The sequence below is a fragment of the Abramis brama genome (genome assembly GCF_963993115.1).
Source record: "Abramis brama genome assembly, chromosome: 13".
NCBI classification, from domain to species: Eukaryota; Metazoa; Chordata; class Actinopteri; order Cypriniformes; family Leuciscidae; genus Abramis; species Abramis brama.
In genome coordinates, this window is record NC_139975.1 from 34,194,941 (window position 1) to 34,215,792 (window position 20,852).

The window sequence follows — 20,852 nt, forward strand, 5'->3', positions numbered from 1 at the left end:
GAAGGACCAAACATTATTCCTAATTGACCTCATGCGGCTGCAAATAGAGGCAAAAGGTAAGGGCCTTCCCTGGTCCCTCCATGACCTGAACCAGCGCCTGAAGCTGGCCAGGAGGTCCAAGAAGCTGCTGTGGGAGGATATTACTGGCAAGCTAAGCCACCATTTCAAGCAGACCTTTGTGCAAGACAAGGTGGCTCGCAAATGGAACACGTTGGTGGAGGCCTACAAAAAAGTAAAGGACAAAAATTCGTCCACAGGGAGGGGCCCTAGTAAAATTCATTTTTTTTGCTGAGATGGATGACCTCTTGGGAGGTCACCATGATATCGTCTTCCCTGTTGTGGGAACAACCATGGGCCTGGATGTGCGCAGGCCAGATGCACTACAGGTCAATGTGTCTGCACCAGACATCTCACCTGCACAGTCCACTAGCGCATCCTCACCTGTGCGTCTGACCAATTCCCCCTCTCCAGCTCCATCCAGCCCTCCGTCCTCCTGTGTTCATCATCCCACTGTTACCACCATGCCCCCTGACACCCCAAGGAGGCCACGCAAGCGCCAGAGGGAGGATGAGCTGTTGCCATATGTTAGGGAGTCCAAGGCAGCCTCCCAAGCGGCCTCCCAAAAACGCCACGCTGAGACCCTGGCGCAAATGAAGAAATCCCAGGAGGGATTCCAGAGGTTGCTTGCGCAGATGGTGGAGAAGATGTAAAATTATTATTTTTATTCTCATGTTAATGTATGTTGGTATGGGTTGAATTGTTTACATGCCGTTATAATTTATTTATTTAATACATTTTTGTCAGTGGCCCAGATTGCCAGGATGCTGTTTGTGAATGACCACAAAAAAAGAAAACAAAGCACAGTTCTGTGCAATTTAAATTATTTCAAGTCATTTCAATAAAATATTGTTTTAATATTAAACCAAGCCTTGTCATGGTTGAATGTTACCAGTCTTTTCAGCTACAAAAAACACCTCACTGGCCTGTGAAGCACAATGAAGCATTAAGTTAAGGTTTAACACTTTTGTATTACAACACCTAGAAATACATGAACATTGCATCACATGATGTAGCACCACTCTACTCTACTAAGAAAAACTATAAAGTTATGTTAGGAGAGTATTATCTATCTAGCCTAACTCTGTGGGTTTTAGGTTTAGGATAGTTCTAGGTACGACTTAAAGGGGGAGAAAATTGACACTGAAACTGTTTAAAAGGTGTAAAAAGACAATAGACATTTATTAGATGACATTAGTCACAACTACTCGTTGCCATCCTCCTCTCTTGGACAACCCTCTGGGTGTTCATCACAGCCATTCATAGCTCCAAGAGCAAAGTTGTGCAAGAAGCATGCAGCCATGATAATCATTACCACAATGTCCATCCTGGTGTTCTGCAGGTCTCTTAAGCGCCGCCACTTGCACTTCATCCTGCCAAATGCCTGCTCAGCGATGACCTTCCCCGACTGATGTTGTAATTTTGCTGATGGTCATCAGCATCAGTGAGGGCCCCGTTGTCACGCTTAGGTGTTACAATGAAGTGGAAGGCCTGACCAAAATAGGCACTGTCCCCGAGCAGACGATAGTCCCCCACCTTCTCCTGCCATTCAGTGTAAAAGTGGAGCCCCGCAGCATCCTGGCATCGTGCACCCTGCCTGGTGGTCCAGCAAAGATGCCAATGAAGCGGCCTTCATCATTGACGATTCCCTGGAGGAGGACAGAGTAGTAGGACTTCCTGTTGATGTAATCCCCTCCTCTGAGCAGGTGGGAATTTTCTTGACTCAAAGTTGTCCTGAGGGCAGAAACGTTTGTGATTGGTTCAATCTGACAACCAATCGCAAGAGGGGAGAGAATTGCAGAGGCGGGGCCACCATTTCCAATCTCAACCGTCAAAATCCCTCCGTGGTGCGCAGGCAAGAGGAGCTGGTTATCATTTCAAAGTAAGTTTTTTAAAAACAAAAACGTAATATTCTCGAAAATGGAGCATTGTATGTGCACATATGTGTGATATACCCCCCCCCTGCTTTCATCATATTATATCATAGTATAATGGTGCAGCTTGTAGCTTAAGGATAGGCTAGCCTACTGTTTCAGAAGCAAGCTAGTGTTGTAGCTTGCATTAAAATGTTGCAGTGGCTGTCATAGATATGGTGGCTGTTGTCAGCGGTTCTTATCACAAAAATGTAGAAGAACAAGATAATTCAGAAAAACCTCAACTTTAGGGGTGTAACGATACGCGTATTCGTATTGAACCGTTCGGTACAAGGCTTTCGGTTCGGTTTTCGGTAGGCTGCGCATTTTCAAACCGAACGGTTCGTTGGACCATTTTTCCTGCCGACCAAAATTTCGTTATTTCAGATGTAGGCGCGTTGCACGTGGCAAGCACGCTCATAATGTAAGAGATGCCGGCGCGACCACAACATTGCCCAACATCAAATGGCAAACGTAATGCAAGTGGAACGAAACTGCTCGTTATTGTGTGGTTGAAGGACCATTTATCAGTTTGGACCAGTGCAGCGCGAGCCGATCGTGATCATGCGACACTGTCACTACACAGCGCTAAGAGATTCAGTAAAGAAAGCATTTGAATTCGCCACAGAAGTAATAACATCGCTGCTAGATCTAGTGAGAAACATTCTCATTTCTCCGTTATTAACGGATCAATAATGCTTTCAAGTAACATTACGCCGGTTTTATTTTGACATTGTGAATACAATTGCTGCCCTCAAATGTTAATCTGAACTAAAAATAAACCTACATTTCATTTTTTCCAATGAGCTTTTTTTGTTTTATATGCTCGATATTAAATTTAAATTTGTATTTATAAATTTAGTTAAATTTATAAATTTGGCTTTTCTTCATGACTGTTTAGTCTCATCTGGTCCCAGGGCAGAGACCATTATTTTCCACAATTTTGTCTCAGGGCAGGGGAATCCCTCCTGGTCTCAGGGCAGAAGTCAGTCTAATTTATAAATTTGGCTTTTCTTCATGACTGTTTAGTCTCATCTGGTCCCAGGGCAGACAGATATTTCTAGATTTTGGCTTTTCTTCATGACTGTTATCATCTGGTCCCAGGGCAGAGACTATTGTTTCCCACAATTTTGTCCCAGAGCAGGGGAATCTCTCCTGGTCTCAGGGCAGAAGTCATATTTTTCTGTTCTCAGGGCAATATAGTTGGACAAAAGGGAGTCAGCTGTCTTCTCTGGTCTCAGGGCAGAAGTTGTCTGAGGGCAGGTGAATCTCTCCTGGTCTCAGGGCAGACAGATATTTCTAGATTTTGGCTTTTCTTCATAGTATCATCTGGTCCCAGGGCAGAGACTATTGTTTCCTACAGTTTTGTCCCAGGGCAGGTGAATCCCTCCTGGTCTCAGGTCTGCACTGATCCCAGGCTACCCTGCCCTGGCTTAGAATTAGTTTGAGGCCAGTGTCTTTTCCTCCATTTAAGTTTTGCCTCAGGTATGTAAGTATCATAGTTATAGGTTGTCATAAGTATCCAATTTAATGCTTCAGCAGAAATACATGTTTTTAATTTTTGTCTTTTGTTTTTGCCTGTAAAGGGAAACTTAACCAAGCCAAATGAACAGTAAGTTATTCAAAACTATTTTTTTCCTAGTCTATGTTACTCATTGGCATCATCTGCATACATAATTATATAATTTGCATACATCCGACCAGACAGAGCACATTCCGGTACTTTTTTTAGCTGGTGTTTTTAGAACGATTAGACACATGGGCAACACAAGGTCCGGGCACTTGCAAGATTGTTTTTATGTAATAGGCCCATGATGAGGCTGTAGCCTACCAAAAATTTGTGAAATAATGAGAAGTGCTGGCGCTGCTGTAACATAAAACATCATTGGCATGGCATTCAACACAACTAGGCTATTTATAAATTGTATAATATGTGGCCCCGACTTGCCTCAACATAGTACATGTGTCTAAAACTTTTGCCCATATGCTCTAGTTGCCCGTTTCAGCCTAGTGTGACATCACAAACTCACAGATAAGCACTTGAAACAGAGCGCTGTTAGACTGTGTATTTTGATGGTTATCACCAAAACAACGTGTGAAACCAACACATTCAGAAGTCGGCAAAAAAGTCGCTAGTCGATAAATGTGAATTTTAGTCGCCAAAGATTATAAAAAATCGGGGAAAAAAACTAATTCGCCTAATTGCCAACACTACTTTAAAGTAGTTTTGTATGCTACATGTAATAGTTGATTGGATTACATTTGTGCCTGTTAGCCTAAGTAAGGTGACTTATTTTGGGACTTTTATTTTCTTCACCCATGCAGACTTAGAAACACTGAAGTCCCAAGGACTTCATAGTGAAGATGTCCTTGGGACAATTGGGCCTTTCAAAATCTTTCTGGGTAGTTTGGAGGCCCTTTTAGGCCCATTTGAACTTCCAGATGAGGTAATTTTCTATTTCTTTAAGAAAATTATCCTCTTCCCCTTCACCTTGACTCTATTGTGATTTATTGCAGTTTATATATATATATATATATATATATATATATATATATATATATATATAAAATATTTTTTTATGTATTACTTCCCCAGGTAATGGATGCCTTATTTTACGTCATGAGCAGGGTAACTCGTACCTTTTTACTCACTCACTCACTCACTCACTCACTCACTCACTCACATGCATACTATTCAAATATAGATTTAACATGATTTAATGACTTAAACCATTTCTCTCCCTCGCTTAGAGCCAGCCTGGGACAGAGGCAATTAATAGTCAGGCTATGCGCCTCATTTTGGAGGGCAGCTCCAGGGCCAGGAGTACTTATTTCTTAAAAGTAAGAGTTATGTAAATGTTTAAAGTTATTGTTCAGTGCTGCTGAACACATTAGGTGTCAAGTTTATTTATGTTTGTTCATGAATGTTTTCTTCTTTTCCTGTCAGAAAAACATTCTTAAAGGAGCCAGTGCCGTCTTCGGGCCCTACTTGCTGGGAGAGTGCCACTGGACCCTCTTTGTAGGTTGCTGTTAGGTTATGCAGAGACTATTATTCGCTAAATAGCATCACACTAGTCATTATTGTTGCTGTTGTGTCATTCTCATTTGTGTTGTTAGTGCTTCACATTTTAAAAGAATTTCAATCATTTTCAACACAGATTGGTTGAAATTCTCCTTCAAACCTTTCTCATATGTTTTCCCATCTTTTGTATAGCATTGCAACTTGAAAGAGGGAACTATTACCTACATCGACTCCTTGGGGGAGCAACCACAGCATTGCTTCCAAATAATTGAAAATTGGAGGTACAAGGTTTTTGTATTGCTCTATAAAATGAGATAATGAAAATTCTGCAGAGATCTCCTTCACAATTATTTTCTCTAATCTTTCAGCTTATTTGCTGCTAGCAGAGGCTGCCAAGGGCCCTGGAAGATGATGAAGAGGGACCATGACTTACAAAACGACTCTTTGTCATGTGGGGTGTTCTCACTAATGGTACAGTTTGGTCGTTTTCTGCATAATGTTTCTGTTTTCTTTTGAAAATATAAATATTTTTAGTTTTCACTTTAGAGCAATTTTGAATGAAAGTTTCAGATCAAATATTAATAGATTTTTGACATGCACACAGTGCTACCTTCAGCACACGATACAGGAGTCATGATCATATAATTATTAAATGAGCACCATAATCTTCTCTTGTAATATAGTCCAATTTTTTTTTTTACCACAATTTGTTGTTCACATTTATTATAAGTTACATTATTTCATTAAAATAGACTTTCTGTTGCTCTTTTAGTTTGCAGAAATGATCCTCCAGGGACAACAAGGGCACCTCCAATGCCTCCCTATCGCTCAAGAGCGTGAGAGACTTGGGACTTTGTTGTTCAACTCCCTTGGTAAGTAGTAGACATATGTACGGTATGGGTGCTCCTTATTGAGCTCTGCTGGCTACCTGTAGCTGCCTGCATTAAGTTTAACCTACTGATGATTTGGAGTGGTAGCTTTAACTTGTAAATTCGGAGGATGTCATACTTCAGAGTACATTGTTACTACATCATTTCAAGCATAAAATACGACATTAAGTTTATGTTCAAAATCAGATGCTATTTATTTACGATCTTTCTTAGAAGGATGAGGTGAATACACTGTCTTGGTTCTACGCACATTGAAATAAGCATGCAGAATGAATCATTATTTTCATGATTATTATTTGGTTTTTGAAACATTATAATAACATTAAAATGACATTAAGAAACATGTTCATTTCTTTTAGATACAAAGACTCTAAGAAGAAAAAAGGCAAGGGTTAATGATCAAAATATACATACTGTTTCTCAACACATTGTATACTTAACTCAGTGTTTTTTTCTCTTTTCTAGGGAAAAATCGCCAAGTCTAAAAATACAGGTAAGAACAGCCACAGACTGGGACTAATTTTAGGTGTATTGAGATTCTAGGCAAGTCTGTTTGGTAAGTAGGGCTGATGTATGTAGACAAGCTACAACCAAACCTAGTATAATTGTTAATGTTAAGTACATTTGTACCAATGTTGTTCCAAGACTGGTTCTGCTCTTGATTAGCTTAGGTACACACACACACACACAGTCTTAAATACAGTAGATGGTGATCAGCATTTGAGTCACTAACAACATACATGTAGGGATCTTTTCAGTAAGCAATTGTCTTTGATGTATTAACTTTGCTGTTAGGAAAGTACAGAGATCTTTCTTTTGAAACAGTTTGTTCCCTGAATGCTGTTCTCTGATTGGTCTTATATATAGTAGATGGTGGCCTTGCACAGGAATCTGAGTCCACAGAGGGTGAACAAGGTAGGAAGATACTGTATTTATGGTCAGCATTCGAGTCACTCACTCACAACATACATGTAGGGATCTTTTCAGTAAGCAATTGTGTCTTTGATGTATTAACTGATCCACATAGCACTGCTTTTTAGGTAAGAAATATACAAACACACAGCCCACCTGAAGATCTTTCATGTAGGCATTTGTTTTCTTTTATGTTTGGACAGATCAACCTGTTGGAGAGCACCCATGTGCAGGTAAAAAAAAATATACAGAGAACACACACACACATACGCACCTTTCCTCTGCCACCAACAGCACATTGCTGTTAGGAAAGTACAGAGATCTTTCTTTTGAAACAGTTTGTTCCCTGAGTGCTGTTCTCTGATTGGTCTTATATATAGTAGATGGTGGCCTTACACAGGAATCTGAGTCCACAGAGGGTGAACAAGGTAGGAAGATACTGTATTTATGGTCAGCATTCGAGTCACTCACTCACAACATACATGTAGGGATCTTTTCAGTAAGCAATTGTGTCTTTGATGTATTAACTTTGCTGTTAGGAAAGAGATCTTTCTTTTGAAACAGTTTGTTCCCTGAATGCTGTTCTCTGATTGGTCTTAAAGGAGAACTCCGGTCAATTTTAACATTGAGCTCATTTTTTTGTAAATTTGGAGTATTGTCAATACAGAGAACAACAACAAAAATCGGTGTTGCCTACACCGTGTTATCCTCTTTTTAAAATTTGCACCCTATTGACTTCAATGGGGCAAGTTTTAAACCTGCTTTTACCCTCTTAACATCCTTGATGTGTCATTACAAGTGCACAGGTCATGTGAGTGATTCCTTCAGAGTGAACACGGGTGAATCTGACTGCAGTAGATGTGAAAGATATGAATAAAAGTGAAGTTAATTCAGCCAGCGCTCATACCTGTATTTACATCCTGTTTTCGGTCGAAGGCCAAAGTAGTCGATTGTCGAGTTCACGCGCATAGGTTTAGTTACCTATGATCACGCGCGTGAACTCGACAATCGAAATACAGGTATGAGCGCTGGCTGAATTAACTTCACTTTTATTCATATCTTTCACATCTACTGCAGTCAGATTCACCCGTGTTCACTCTGAAGGAATCACTCACATTGGCTGTGCACTTGTTATGACACATCAAGGATGTTAAGAGGGTAAAAGCAGGTTTAAGACTTGCCCTATTGAAGTCAACAGGGTGCAAATTTTAAAAAGAGGATAACATGGTGTAGGCAACACCGATTTTTGTAGTTGTTCTCTGTATTGACAGCACTCCAAATTTACAAAAAAAATGTTAAAATTCACCGGAGTTCTTCTTTATATATAGTAGATGGTGGCCTTGCACAGGAATCTGAGTCCACAGAGGGTGAACAAGGTAGGAAGATACTGTATTTATGGTCAACATAGTTTTGGCCATGAAATGAGTTGACAATAAAATAAAAACAATATTTTTTCACTTCTACAGTATTATTTGAAGTGGAGAGTGTTCTCCGGTTACCTGACGGGACCAAGGCCAAAAGGTAACTTTGTATGTCATTACCATCAATATTTCATACATTTACATAATTCTTCCTAAGCAATTAATAGTTCCAAACAATAACTGTGCACAGGTCTACACATTGCACGATTATATTAGACTGGGTATAACCCTCGGTGTTGCACGCTATTATATTTAAATTTAAATTTGCTCTGCAGTTATGTCTGGCCCTGATAAATTACCTTCTTGGGAGGTACCAACGAACGTAGACAATCGAAAAATGTTTCTGTGTACAAGGGAGGAACGCGTTTGGCTCGGTATGTTTTCAAAGTCCGGAACTGTGATTGCGCGGGGTCACACTCACTGTATGAAATGAAGTAGGTGGGGCTGGTAACCGGGCTATCAGAAGTACACAGAAGGAATTTTTAAGCAGAAATCTGTTTCTCTACAGACAATTACTAATTTCCCAAATTTAGGTAAACTCTTGCTGTAAGGACAGGTGCATATCATATTCCTAAGCCTTTACAAAAGCTCATAACAGCCTCTTACATGGCTCATCATGCTAACATGGCACAAAATTCCTACTTGCAGCACCTTTGCTGTGGAATAAATCTTTAAAAGTCCCCAGCTTCCACCTAGATATACTGGGCCAAAGTCAGTAATACTGAGTCATGTCTTAAGAAGCTGTTAGGAATAAGTTATTTAAAACCCTTTTTAAGGTGTCATGTATGTGTTCTCCTGTACCTAAAGTGTTACCTACCAACATTTCTACAAGGTAGAAGATTGTTTTAACTCTATATGCCTGCTTAAAATCTCCACTGATATTGCAGATATAAAGTGACTAGGGAGGAACTGGTTAGAAGGTGTGGGCCACCAGAGGGCTATTCGCCCAATGCTCTGGTGGCCTACTTAAGGAAAGGCAAGAGCCAAAAAGAGGCGCTCATGGCCAAGTTGCACGACTCACAGGTGGAGCCAGGACCACGAATCAGGCTGTCAACAAGTGTCAGCAAGTTGTGTGAAGGTAACTGAGGTCTAGAGGTTAAGAACATGATGTGCAAGAGTTTAAGGGCAGTGAACCACCCATCACTTCACACAGCTGGTATAAGAATCTTTTCTTAATAGTCTGGCTAAGCGGAAATCTTTGTTACCATTAAGATTTTGGTAATTTTGCACTATTTTGGCAGGATGTGAAGGCATTGAAATTTGTTCTCGTTACGCACAATACAAACACATTGCCAGAAATAACTATTCTGCATGACATTGGGCAGTGATTTTAATTTTTTTTTACCTTGAGTACCACCTCAGGAAATATTAGGCTTTTCCAATACCACCATCTTACACTTTACAGCAGTATGGCATGCAATCGGGGTGAAATTGCAACCTCACTGTGATGTCAAATCATAAGAATGAATAAGACAAATAGCAAAAATATTTTTTAATTTTCAAATCTTGTTTTACAAGTTTTATTATTTATTATGATTATTGCATCATTGACCTATTCACTTAGAAGTTGCCACCAACACGGATGCACATAGATTATTAACTCTGATCTATATGTTTTTGGTTGCAGAAAACAGTGAGATAGGAGGTTGGGTAAACATCTTTTGTTTATAGAAGCTATCTCGTTATCGTGTCTTATGTCTCTGTAAGATGTTAGCCCACTTAAATGAAGATGAAGATTCTGGGATAAGTAGGCTCAGAAAGAATCCACCTTGCCTTTGTATTACTGAGAGGTCTTGAATTAACAGGACTTACCTCTTCCCCAAGTAACATTAGGCTGTAATTATGAAATTTTCATAGATCTTATCAACTAGGCGGACTCATCAAATGGCATCATCAAGGCACTTTCACATGTTGATCAGAACTTTTTTGGAATGACTGAATCTCGTTTCTGTCCTTAACAGTCTATACTCCATTCTTAGTTTGACAGTTTTGTACTCTCTTGCACTGTGTATTTGTAGAAGAATGTCTGGCCCTTGCAGAGGATGTAAATTACATGGGTTTTAAATACCTACCAATTCAAAAAATTGGCCAGGCTTGCCTGAAGGAGGACCAACATCTTGAGGCCATCGTCAAGGCCCAACACTGCAGGTTCATTGATCTGTTGTTACCAATGCCAGTATGCAAGATTAAAAAGGCTTAGATCTACATATGCATTATTGTATTACATCACCTCTACCACTGTTCTTTGTCAATAACATCTGTTTTTAACACTTTTGCAGGCAGACACTAACAAGGATAAAGACCGCGATGGAGGCCAACTGGTCCTATTACAACCTCGCTACGCATGGCCTTGGGCCAGAAATGTTGAAGGGTGCGTTTTCTTTAATTGATGCGTGCCTGGTCGAGGCAGAGAACCTCCACTGCCTCCAGAAGTAAATAAAGCATGTCAATTTTAAAGTGGTATCAGCATTTATGGGTAGCCTTGACAAAGGAATAGTCTTTATGGTTTACTGAGTAAACCACTTTGCACAATATAGATGTGATTTAACCCTTGTGTTGACTTCGGGTGAAATTGACCCGTTTTCAATTTTTGTTTTATATCAGAAAATATGGGACGTAAAAATAAGCACTGAAAATGTGTAAAAGAAATAATTAATTTAAAACGTTGGAAAAAGCAAAAACAAACTGTGAAAAAATGGCGTCAAACGTTGAAGAAAGTGGTTTTTTTTCTTTTTTTTCTCAAGGCTGACGAGAAGACAACACAAGGGTGAAAACATAATTTGCCAAATACATGTTAAGTTAAACCATAAGAATGTATGGAAAGTCTTGGTTTTGGACTGAGAATGTATCAAAGCATCAAAGTTATAAAGCAATTTTCTTTATTTGTAATTGTGAGTACATTTTTCTTGGGGATCAATACTTTTACTGAATTACGGGACCTGTGTACTTCACCACTCTGCTGGTATAATTTACATTTCATATTGGTAAAACACTACTATTGCTTCTGCCATTAATGTAAGAAGTCTATATATTTCCCAAAACTTCATAAAACTTTGATTTAATTATCAGTATTTTATTTACCTTATCAACTACCAAGAAAATTCATCAACCAATCAAGACGGGCGCTTTCACATGCAAACAATGGCACCTCCAGAATAACAGAATTAAGTTCTTCTTGCTCTTCTTTTGTTTTTAAAGTTCTCAACTACTGCTCTCTGCAGTCTAGCTTTTTTAATTTTTTTACGGTAACCATGTAAAGGGGTAATTTTCCTTTTTCTGGACACAGCAGTGAATTTTCCAAAAGCCAGCTTGTGTGCTCTTTGAATGGTATTGTACAGTTCAGGGGTATGTTCAAATACTTCGGACTTGCTCCACTCTAGTAGGTCTGATAACATGGACTGTATGGGAGGATTCCCATGGGAGGCTTCAGACACTTGTGCATTTTCTTTGTTGTCTGTGAGAATGTCTTGAGGCTTGAGGACATGTGTGACATGTATGCAAACACATCTTTCTCCAAAACTATTAGCAATGCATGTGCACAAAGTCGGAGTTTTCCTATTCACAATACTCATAGTCCCATCACTATTGAAGATGGTTATTTCATCTTCAGTCTGCTGATAGAGACGGAGGCTGATGATTTCTAGCGCTTAATTATTCCGCATTTTTTCAATGTCAATACCTCTCCTGCCTACCTCCATCTTCACCAAAAGAAGATGTTTGCATATGTTTCCCATCCGGAAATTGGTGCATTCACACGTGAAGTGTAACAAGTTAACTTTGTAGGCTGTGTTGGTTGACTGTGACGGCACAAAGCACTGCCCCGCTTCTATGTCCAAATCTTTGCCCACACCATTTTTAAATAGCAGCGCAGCAGCCTGGTGAGCAGCAGAGCTGGATAATGTCAGTCGTCCTGCTTCGCTGAGGCCATCCATGTAGCTGCAGTAATGAAAAACAAGACACAAATTTGGAATTACAGTAAAATAGTAGCCTTTGCCTCAGATAGGACAGTGGGGAGTGACAGGACACCAGTGTGTGAGAGTGTGCCCTAGCTAGCTGCAACAGAGGTAAGGGCACCATCACAAACTTTTTATGGCACACATTTTGCATATTCTGATTGTATGGCCAATAACTTGTTATGCAATACCATAAACTCATAACCATACTGTATATTGGCCCTTATTGTTGGATAGATTTTAGCTAAATGCAAGTTTCATTGTGTAGTCATTGCCATGGTGCTTGTTTTTTATTGCAACAGCTCCATAAAATTTTTAATTCACTGTTAAGACTGTGAGAGGGTGGCAAGCTTCATGAAAGTAGCTGCGTCTCATTTTATTTTATTCTATAACAGGCTGAAATAGCCATTTGGCAAAATCCACATTCCCTGTTAGAGAGATTACTAACCTGTAATACTTTTCTACATCTCCACATAGCAAAAGCAGAAGTTGGTCGACTCTTCGGTTTGCCTGGCCTCGCAGAAACTGGTATTTCAACGTAAGGAAGAATCTTTAAGACAGAAAGGCATGAAAAACGTGAAAAGCTTGACAATTACAAATCTGACACCCACCATACCATTGGCTTCCTATCAAATTGGGAGAAAATAATTGAATAGCAATACAAAATAAACTATCAGTGTAAAACACTGATTCCTACATATTTTTTCTGACTTTAGTGAAACCTCACTCATTCAACCTAAAGAGCTGCATTAACTGCTGATTTGGGGAATATGGGTTTTTCAGCTCATGGTAAACTTTGCCTCCCAATAGTCAGGCCACGAGGTGAGCCAGCCTTGTGGTAAGACGTAACGTTCAGTGCATAGTAAGTCAGTGTTCAATATGTGGTATTAGGTAGGCCCATGCCATTTTGAGAAAAGCTAGTAGAGACTGGCACTATATTTGCATGCATAATTTTAGGAACATGATGTTAGCAACACCTGATGTTTTAAGCAAATACTCTGATCCCAATATGAAAATAAATTATTTGAAATATTATTGGCAAATGTAAGTAAAATACCTTTCAGCCTTGTTGTTTGTCTCACTGCTACAGTGATAGAACGTTCTGCCAAAGTTTACCCACAGCTCCGCATAAGTAAACCAATTTGTCTTCAGATAAGTTGTTACATGGGGACTATCCAAAAAGGTGTCGATCTCACTGCATTTCTTGGCAGATACATTGAGAAACTCTTCCTCCTTAGTGGAAAACATATTTAATCTGAGATGCTTATATACAAACATTAAAAAGAAAAAAGCATAAATAATTGTAAACTCACTATTATGTACACTACAGAACGCATAATTTGGTCAGGACCACTTAGTTGCACTGGGGTTATGAATGTAAGAAAATATAGTACCGTCAGGCATGCTTTCATTGATGCCATGGCATGAATGACCACATTTCTTTGTTCAGGTGTCAGGTGACCTCCATCTGTTTTCACAAGCCACCGGTTAACAGCCTATAACAGCATAAATTGCTTCAGATGCACATTAGGGTATGTTATTTCACCCTGTCACGTGGCAGTTAGTTTCCATTGCTTGGCCAAAAGGGAGTTTATGTTATTGTACTGCAATGTAACTATATATCCCAAATTTTCATGTTTCATGTAAGTAGAATTCAGGATTTTAAATAGGCATATACTGCAAACTGTAAGTATTTATGTCACAACCACCTGCAATTACATTGCAGACCACTAGTTGATTGCCCTTAAATATACAGTACAGTTAAAGATTACACTTGTTTACACACCCACCACATTTTTAAAGAACACTGTTGAAAACAGCACACTGTGCCAAAGATCCTTAGAATAGTACTTTGTACCTGCTCAGTTGATCTTTCCTGTTAGTTTGTCAATGTCAACTGCACAACATTGTAGATTTAAATGTCACAAATAGGGATACTGTATATTCATCGACTTACCTGAAGCACATGGAACCAACAAAGGAGAAGTTTTGCATTTGGGAAAACGCTTTTAATAGCATTAAGCACTCTCAAGTCACGGTCCATCATCACTGACCTGTAACATTGAAAAAGAAAGAAAAGAAAAGAGAGGAAAAAGTTGCACCACACCCAAAAGCATACATTAGACAGAGTGTATTGTATACAGTGTAAACATAATATCAAGAAAATTTAGAATAGAGAGTTAAGAACCTAGTGAGATCCAAAATTCAAAAGCTGTAGCTCAGTGCAGTAGTATTTTCAGATTCAAAGTCAAACATGCATATTTCCTGTTGTTCCAATTACAAAGAAAAGAATAAATACAGTATAACAAATTATGCTAACATTTGACTGACCTTGGATAGAAGCTTGGGTTACTCAATTGAAGCTTCTGTAGGCAGAGGCTTACTGTTGCAGTAGTTTCCTTGCTCAGGATAAAATAGGCAAATGGCACGCCTCTTCCAGTTTTGTTTATCAATAACAGTGCATAAAATGCATACCCGTAGGCTGTTATGCCTTTGTATGAAGCATCCATGAAAACCATTGGATGAGGGTTCTCTTCCAAAAGTTGTTTTTGAAATGGTGTTTGTACAACTAAAATGAATGGTTGTTCATTGTGAAGTGGCTGATAAAAACAGATGTTGTCTCTGAGTTCCATGGAAACCAAATGGTCCACACTGACAGAATCACTGTCACCCACACCTCTGAGGTTTTTCTTTAAAAGCCGAATGTCATTAGGGGTCAAGTAAAACCGGCGGTCTTTTTTGTCCACATGCCCATTTTGTTGAGCCCAATCATAGCTTTTTATTAAGATCTCAGAAGTAGAACAACCCTGTTGAAGCCATATTTCAATGAGGGAATGCAGGTCTGGGTGGATGCGGTTTTTCTCTTTAGAATTAGCCTCGTCATGGCCAGTGTGCTGTAGCATCTTTTGGATTATGGCACCTGATATTCCGGCATCTGTGATGACTTTGAAAGAGATGTATGCCTTGCAAGAATTGGCCCGAGTTTGTGTGGCTTCTCCATTACTTTTGCCTGCAGCGTGATTCCCACGGTCACAGCCATAGTAATAATAGTCCTGCCGGCGGCAGACTGGGGGTCTGAAGTAGCAATGCTCCTTCTCCTGCACTTCTTTGATGTAACCCTCCATGAACTCCTTGGCATCCCCCCTAATAATAACAACATCTTGGTGGACCCTGGAGTCATGTGGCTTCTTCAACCGTTTTTTAACACCATTCACCCAATGTGTCGCCATATTCTGAAATTAGAAAAGACACTATACTTGAACATATAGATTTTTGGAGAAACACAGGCTAAGCATCAAACTGATCGGTCCTGATAAATATTTTGAATATTTAACTAACATAGTCTAATAATAATAATAATAATAATAAGAAGAAGAAAATGAACATGTCTTTTCATCTTCGCTTTTCTATTTTACAAGTCTTGGCTGCATTTATCTCTCCCCTGACTTTTTCGCTTGATGGAAATTTGAGCCCTCAATAAAGTCTTCCAGGCAGCGCTGCAAATTATACAAACTACTAATATACTAAATAATACATGAAAAATATGACTTCTGCCCTGAGACCAGGAGAGATTCACCTGCCCTCAGACAACTTCTGCCCTGAGACCAGAGAAGACAGCTGACTCCCTTTTGTCCAACTATATTGCCCTGAGAACAGAAAAATACGACTTCTGCCCTGAGACCAGGAGAGATTCACCTGCCCTCAGACAACTTCTACCCTGAGACCAGAGAAGACAGCTGACTCCCTTTTGTCCAACTATATTGCCCTGAGACCAGAAAAATATGACTTCTGCCCTGAGACCAGGAGAGATTCACCGTCCTGCCCTCAGACAACTTCTGCCCTGAGACCAGGAGAGATTCACCGTCCTGCCCTCAGACAACTTCTGCCCTGAGACCAGAGAAGACAGCTGACTCCCTTTTGTCCAACTATATTGCCCTGAGAACAGAAAAATATGACTTCTGCCCTGAGACCAGAGAAGACAGCTGACTCCCTTTTGTCCAACTATATTGCCCTGAGAACAGAAAAATATGACTTCTGCCCTGAGACCAGAGAAGACAGCTGACTCCCTTTTGTCCAACTATATTGCCCTGAGAACAGAAAAATATGACTTCTGCCCTGAGACCAGGAGAGATTCACCGTCCTGCCCTCAGACAACTTCTGCCCTGAGACCAGGAGAGATTCACCGTCCTGCCCTCAGACAACTTCTGCCCTGAGACCAGAGAAGACAGCTGACTCCCTTTTGTCCAACTATATTGCCCTGAGAACAAAAAAATATGACTTCTGCCCTGAGACCAGGAGAGATTCACCTGCCCTCAGACAACTTCTGCCCTGAGACCAGAGAAGACAGCTGACTCCCTTTTGTCCAACTATATTGCCCTGAGAACAGAAAAATACGACTTCTGCCCTGAGACCAGGAGAGATTCACCTGCCCTCAGACAACTTCTACCCTGAGACCAGAGAAGACAGCTGACTCCCTTTTGTCCAACTATATTGCCCTGAGAACAGAAAAATACGACTTCTGCCCTGAGACCAGGAGAGATTCACCTGCCCTCAGACAACTTCTACCCTGAGACCAGAGAAGACAGCTGACTCCCTTTTGTCCAACTATATTGCCCTGAGAACAGAAAAATACGACTTCTGCCCTGAGACCAGGAGAGATTCACCTGCCCTCAGACAACTTCTGCCCTGAAACCAGAGAAGACAGCTGACTCCCTTTTGTCCAACTATATTGCCCTGAGAACAGAAAAATATGACTTCTGCCCTGAGACCAGGAGAGATTCACCGTCCTGCCCTCAGACAACTTCTGCCCTGAGACCAGAGAAGACAGCTGACTCCCTTTTGTCCAACTATATTGCCCTGAGAACAGAAAAATATGACTTCTGCCCTGAGACCAGAGAAGACAGCTGACTCCCTTTTGTCCAACTATATTGCCCTGAGAACAGAAAAATACGACTTCTGCCCTGAGACCAGGAGAGATTCACCTGCCCTCAGACAATTTCTGCCCTGAGACCAGGAGGGATTCACCTGCCCTGGGACAAAATTGTGGAAAATAATGTTTTTTGCCCTGGGACCAGATGAGACTAAACAGTCATGAGGAAAATCCTACAAAACAACTTCTGCCCTGAGACCAGGATGGATTCACCTGCCCTGGGACAAAATTGTGGGAAACCTATGGAATGCCAAAGCTGACTTTATTATAAAAAAATACATAAATATACGAAGAAATGTAAAAGAGCAAAAATACATACATAAATATACAAAGAAATGTAAAAAAGTACAAATAAATGAGTATTTATACTTTTATTACCTTATGTATAATTGTATTTTTCACACTTTTATTTATTTATACATTTATTTCCACTTTTATTCATTTCCACATACATTTATGTATGTTTTTATGTCTACATTTATTTATTTTCACATTTATTTATTTCTACATTTATTTATTTCCACATTTATTTATTTCCACATTTATTTATTTCCACATTTCTCTGTCCGTATGCTAATGAGGGGGGCGTGTTTTACCTCAGACATCAGCAATCGAGCTCTGAGTGGCAGTGCTAAAGCTTTGAGGCCACAGTGACACCTTGTATAAATAAATGTGGAAATAAATAAGTTGAAATAAATAAATGTGTGAAAAAACACAATTTTATATAGGAATAAGGAATATTATATTTTAAGGAAATAAAAGTATAAATACTAATTTATTTGTACTTTTTTACATTTCTTTGTATATTTATGTATTTTTGCTCTTTTACATTTCTTCGTATATTTATGCATTTATTTATTTATTTAAAATAAAGTCAGCTTTGGCATTCCATAGAAAACTGTCTCTGCCCTACCAGATGATACTAACAGTCATGAAGAAAAGCCAAAATCTAGAAATATCTGTCTGCCCTGAGACCAGATGATACTAACAGTCATGAAGAAAAGCCAAATTTATAAATTAGACTGACTTCTGCCCTGAGACCAGGAGGGATTCCCCTGCCCTGAGACAAAATTGTGGGAAACAATAGTCTCTGCCCTGGGACCAGATGAGACTAAACAGTCATGAAGAAAAGCCAAATTTATAAATTAGACTACAACGCCCTAAATAGTCATTGATTTTTTGAATATGAGTACAGTAAAGCTTATTGCAATGTACTTTCTAGCTCACCTGATTAGCTTGACTAGCTAGCTTAGCTAGCGCTTATGGTTTACATGTAAGTTATGTGCACACACTAAAAAGTTGACGTTTTTCTGAATGATCTTGTTCTTCTACATTTTTGTGATAAGAACCGCTGGCAACAGTTACTGCAACATTTTAATGCAAGCTACAACACTAGCTTGCTTCTGAAACAGTAGGCTAGCCTACCCTTAAGCTACAAGCTGCACCATTATACTATGATTTCGAGGGCAGAAAGAAAATCACACATAGTGCTAACTGTTACATACAATGCTCTATTTTCAAGGAAATTACGTTTTTGTTTTTACAAACTTACTTTGAAATGATAAGTTCCAGTTGCAGTTCCTCTTGCAGTTTCTCTTGCCTGCGCACCGCAAAATGATAATCAGTTCCTCTTGCCTGCGCACCGCAAAAGCGATAATCAGTTCCTAATTGCCTGCCTGCGCACCGGTGGGAATATTTGCGGGAATTTTCAAAATGGTGGCCCCGCCTCTGCAATTCTCTACTCCCTCTTGCGATTGGTTGTCAGATTGAACCAATCACAAACGTTTCTGCCCTCAGGACAACTTTGAGTCAAGAAAATTCCCACCTGCCTCCTCTGATGGGTGGCCTCTGGACCCTGATGTGGCAACCATCTATCGCCCCAATGACTCCATCGAGGCCAGAGATGAGCTGGAAGACAGCAGAAGACATCCTCTTCTCACAGCCCCTTGGCCAAGACACAAAGTTTGTGTATGGTCAGCACTTGAAGGATGGCTCTGTGCGTCGCTGACTGGGAAGCATTCAATTTATCAGATATCTCTCTGAAGCTGTTCTGGTTGGCCATATACCAGAGAAACATGAGGACCTTTTTGGGAACAGGCAAGGGGGGAAGTCCATGGCTGTGTTCGCTGTGCAGGCCCCCCTCCTGAAGCAGTCGAAGGAGCTGCTCAAACCTGGCTCTTCTGATCAGGAAATGATGGGCAAATGTATTGTCATCCATATCCTGCATGATCTCCCACTCCATTCCAGGCTTGAGGACTATCTGCTGTCTGGACAGCAGCATAGCTGATATCACAGCCCTACGCGAATGAGAAAAAGAAATAGAGATTAAAAAAAACTGCAGTTAATACATGTCTTTTAACTCGTGTAACAGTGCGTCTACTACTTTTCGCTGCGTTCGCCAGCAAAGTTTGCATCTTGCACAAGTTGCCAAAATCATGCGTGAAACATTACCTTTAGCTTTTAAGTGCATCTATTTATGACAAAAAGCGTTCTGTAAAAGAGCAACACCGCAAGGAGTTCAATATCACCTTTAGCGACGTCACCACTGTTTGTTTTTAGCCCATTTCCTGCTAGCTGGTGTGCTAGCTAAAATGATCTACTATAACGTGGCTCAAACTTGACCAAACATACTGAAATATGAGCATACCTTCTGCGTCTTGTGTCATAGTCTTCCTGGAGTTCTTCCTCTGTGTGGTGTAGGTGAAGCACATACTTTGAGCACGTGGTACTCAGCCAGTGCTACCATAAAAACAGCTTTCCGGGTGGCGTCCATGTTTTTTACATACCAGAACGCTTGAAGTGACCGTCTTAGTCATATATCCGAGGGCCGAGTCGGTTCGTTGACAATAATTATAACGCACCATTATCTTTCTAGTATGCTGGCATTTTATAATCCATCTTGAGATAATGGTGACAGAGTTCTCATGCTGGAACCAAACTTTGGAATGAACTCCCACTTTCTGTAAGGTCAGTAAAGTCACTACCGAAATTTAAGGCCATGTTTAAAGCACATCTTTTAAGACTTCATGGACACCTTCATGATGGGTGTTTTATCATTACCTTGTCTTTTTTTGTTTGTTTTCTCTGTACTGTTATTTGTGTTTAGTTATTGTGAACCACTATGGGCAACAGCTGTTGCAATATAAAATGAAACTCTTCAAGCAAATTAAGTTCAAGATTTATTTGTTAAACAGGAAAAACATCAATGGTAAAAACCAACACCGTTAACTGCATGCATGGCCACATTCTTTATGGCCAGGAGGACCCTCCCTTAGGGCCAGGACATGGGGCATCAGTGTGCGTTTTTTGGCAGTTTTCATCACATACTGCAGGCTTTTCTGCATCAGACGCAGGCATCACTGGAGGACCCCCCTTTGGGCCAGGACATGGGGCATCAGTGTGCGTTTTTTGGCAGTTTTCATCACATACTGGAGGCTTTTCTGCATCAGACGCAGGCATCACTGGAGGACCCCCCTTTGGGCCAGGACATGGGGCATCAGTGTGCGTTTTTTGGCAGTTTTCATCACATACTGCAGGCTTTTCTGCATCAGACGCAGGCATCACTGGAGGACCCTTTGGGCCAGGACATGGGGCATCAGTGTGCGTTTTTTGGCAGTTTTCATCACATACTGCAGGCTTTTCTGCATCAGACGCAGGCATCACTGGAGGACCCCCCTTAGGGCCAGGACATTGACCATCAGGGTGAGTTTTTTGGCAGTTTTCATCACATACTGCAGGCTTTTCTGCTTCAGAC

General features: G+C 40.3%; 2 protein-coding genes, 1 long non-coding RNA gene and 1 pseudogene across 4 annotated transcripts; 2 read left to right on the plus strand and 2 right to left on the minus strand.

Annotated features, from left to right (window-relative positions):
* Positions 1–1,261: 1,261 nt before the first annotated feature.
* LOC311095384 lies at positions 1,262–19,809 on the minus strand (annotated as a pseudogene). Its single transcript has 3 exons — positions 19,730–19,809; positions 18,924–19,395; positions 1,262–1,755 (listed from the first exon to the last, which is right to left on the minus strand). The product of its transcript is annotated as an uncharacterized misc_RNA (transcript).
* On the plus strand, positions 3,494–6,367 carry LOC311094820 (uncharacterized protein; the record flags this gene model as incomplete). Its single annotated transcript, XM_084132993.1, has 9 exons — positions 3,494–3,582; positions 4,296–4,417; positions 4,567–4,599; positions 4,722–4,811; positions 4,918–4,989; positions 5,185–5,273; positions 5,361–5,463; positions 5,765–5,864; positions 6,348–6,367. Exons 1-9 carry the CDS (start codon positions 3,576–3,578, stop codon positions 6,365–6,367), a joined length of 636 nt encoding a protein of 211 aa, XP_083989119.1. The 5' UTR covers positions 3,494–3,575.
* On the plus strand, positions 8,081–10,313 carry LOC311095432. Its single transcript, XR_014608835.1, has 3 exons — positions 8,081–8,170; positions 8,261–8,315; positions 10,234–10,313. It is a non-coding gene; the product is annotated as an uncharacterized lncRNA (long non-coding RNA).
* LOC311095431 (uncharacterized protein) lies at positions 11,078–18,766 on the minus strand. The gene is made up of 7 exons (XM_084133908.1): positions 18,651–18,766; positions 14,500–15,312; positions 14,126–14,222; positions 13,563–13,664; positions 13,226–13,401; positions 12,617–12,718; positions 11,078–12,151 (listed from the first exon to the last, which is right to left on the minus strand). Exons 2-7 carry the CDS (start codon positions 15,291–15,293, stop codon positions 11,863–11,865), a joined length of 1,560 nt encoding a protein of 519 aa, XP_083990034.1. The 5' UTR covers positions 15,294–15,312; positions 18,651–18,766; the 3' UTR covers positions 11,078–11,862.
* Positions 19,810–20,852: the final 1,043 nt, after the last annotated feature.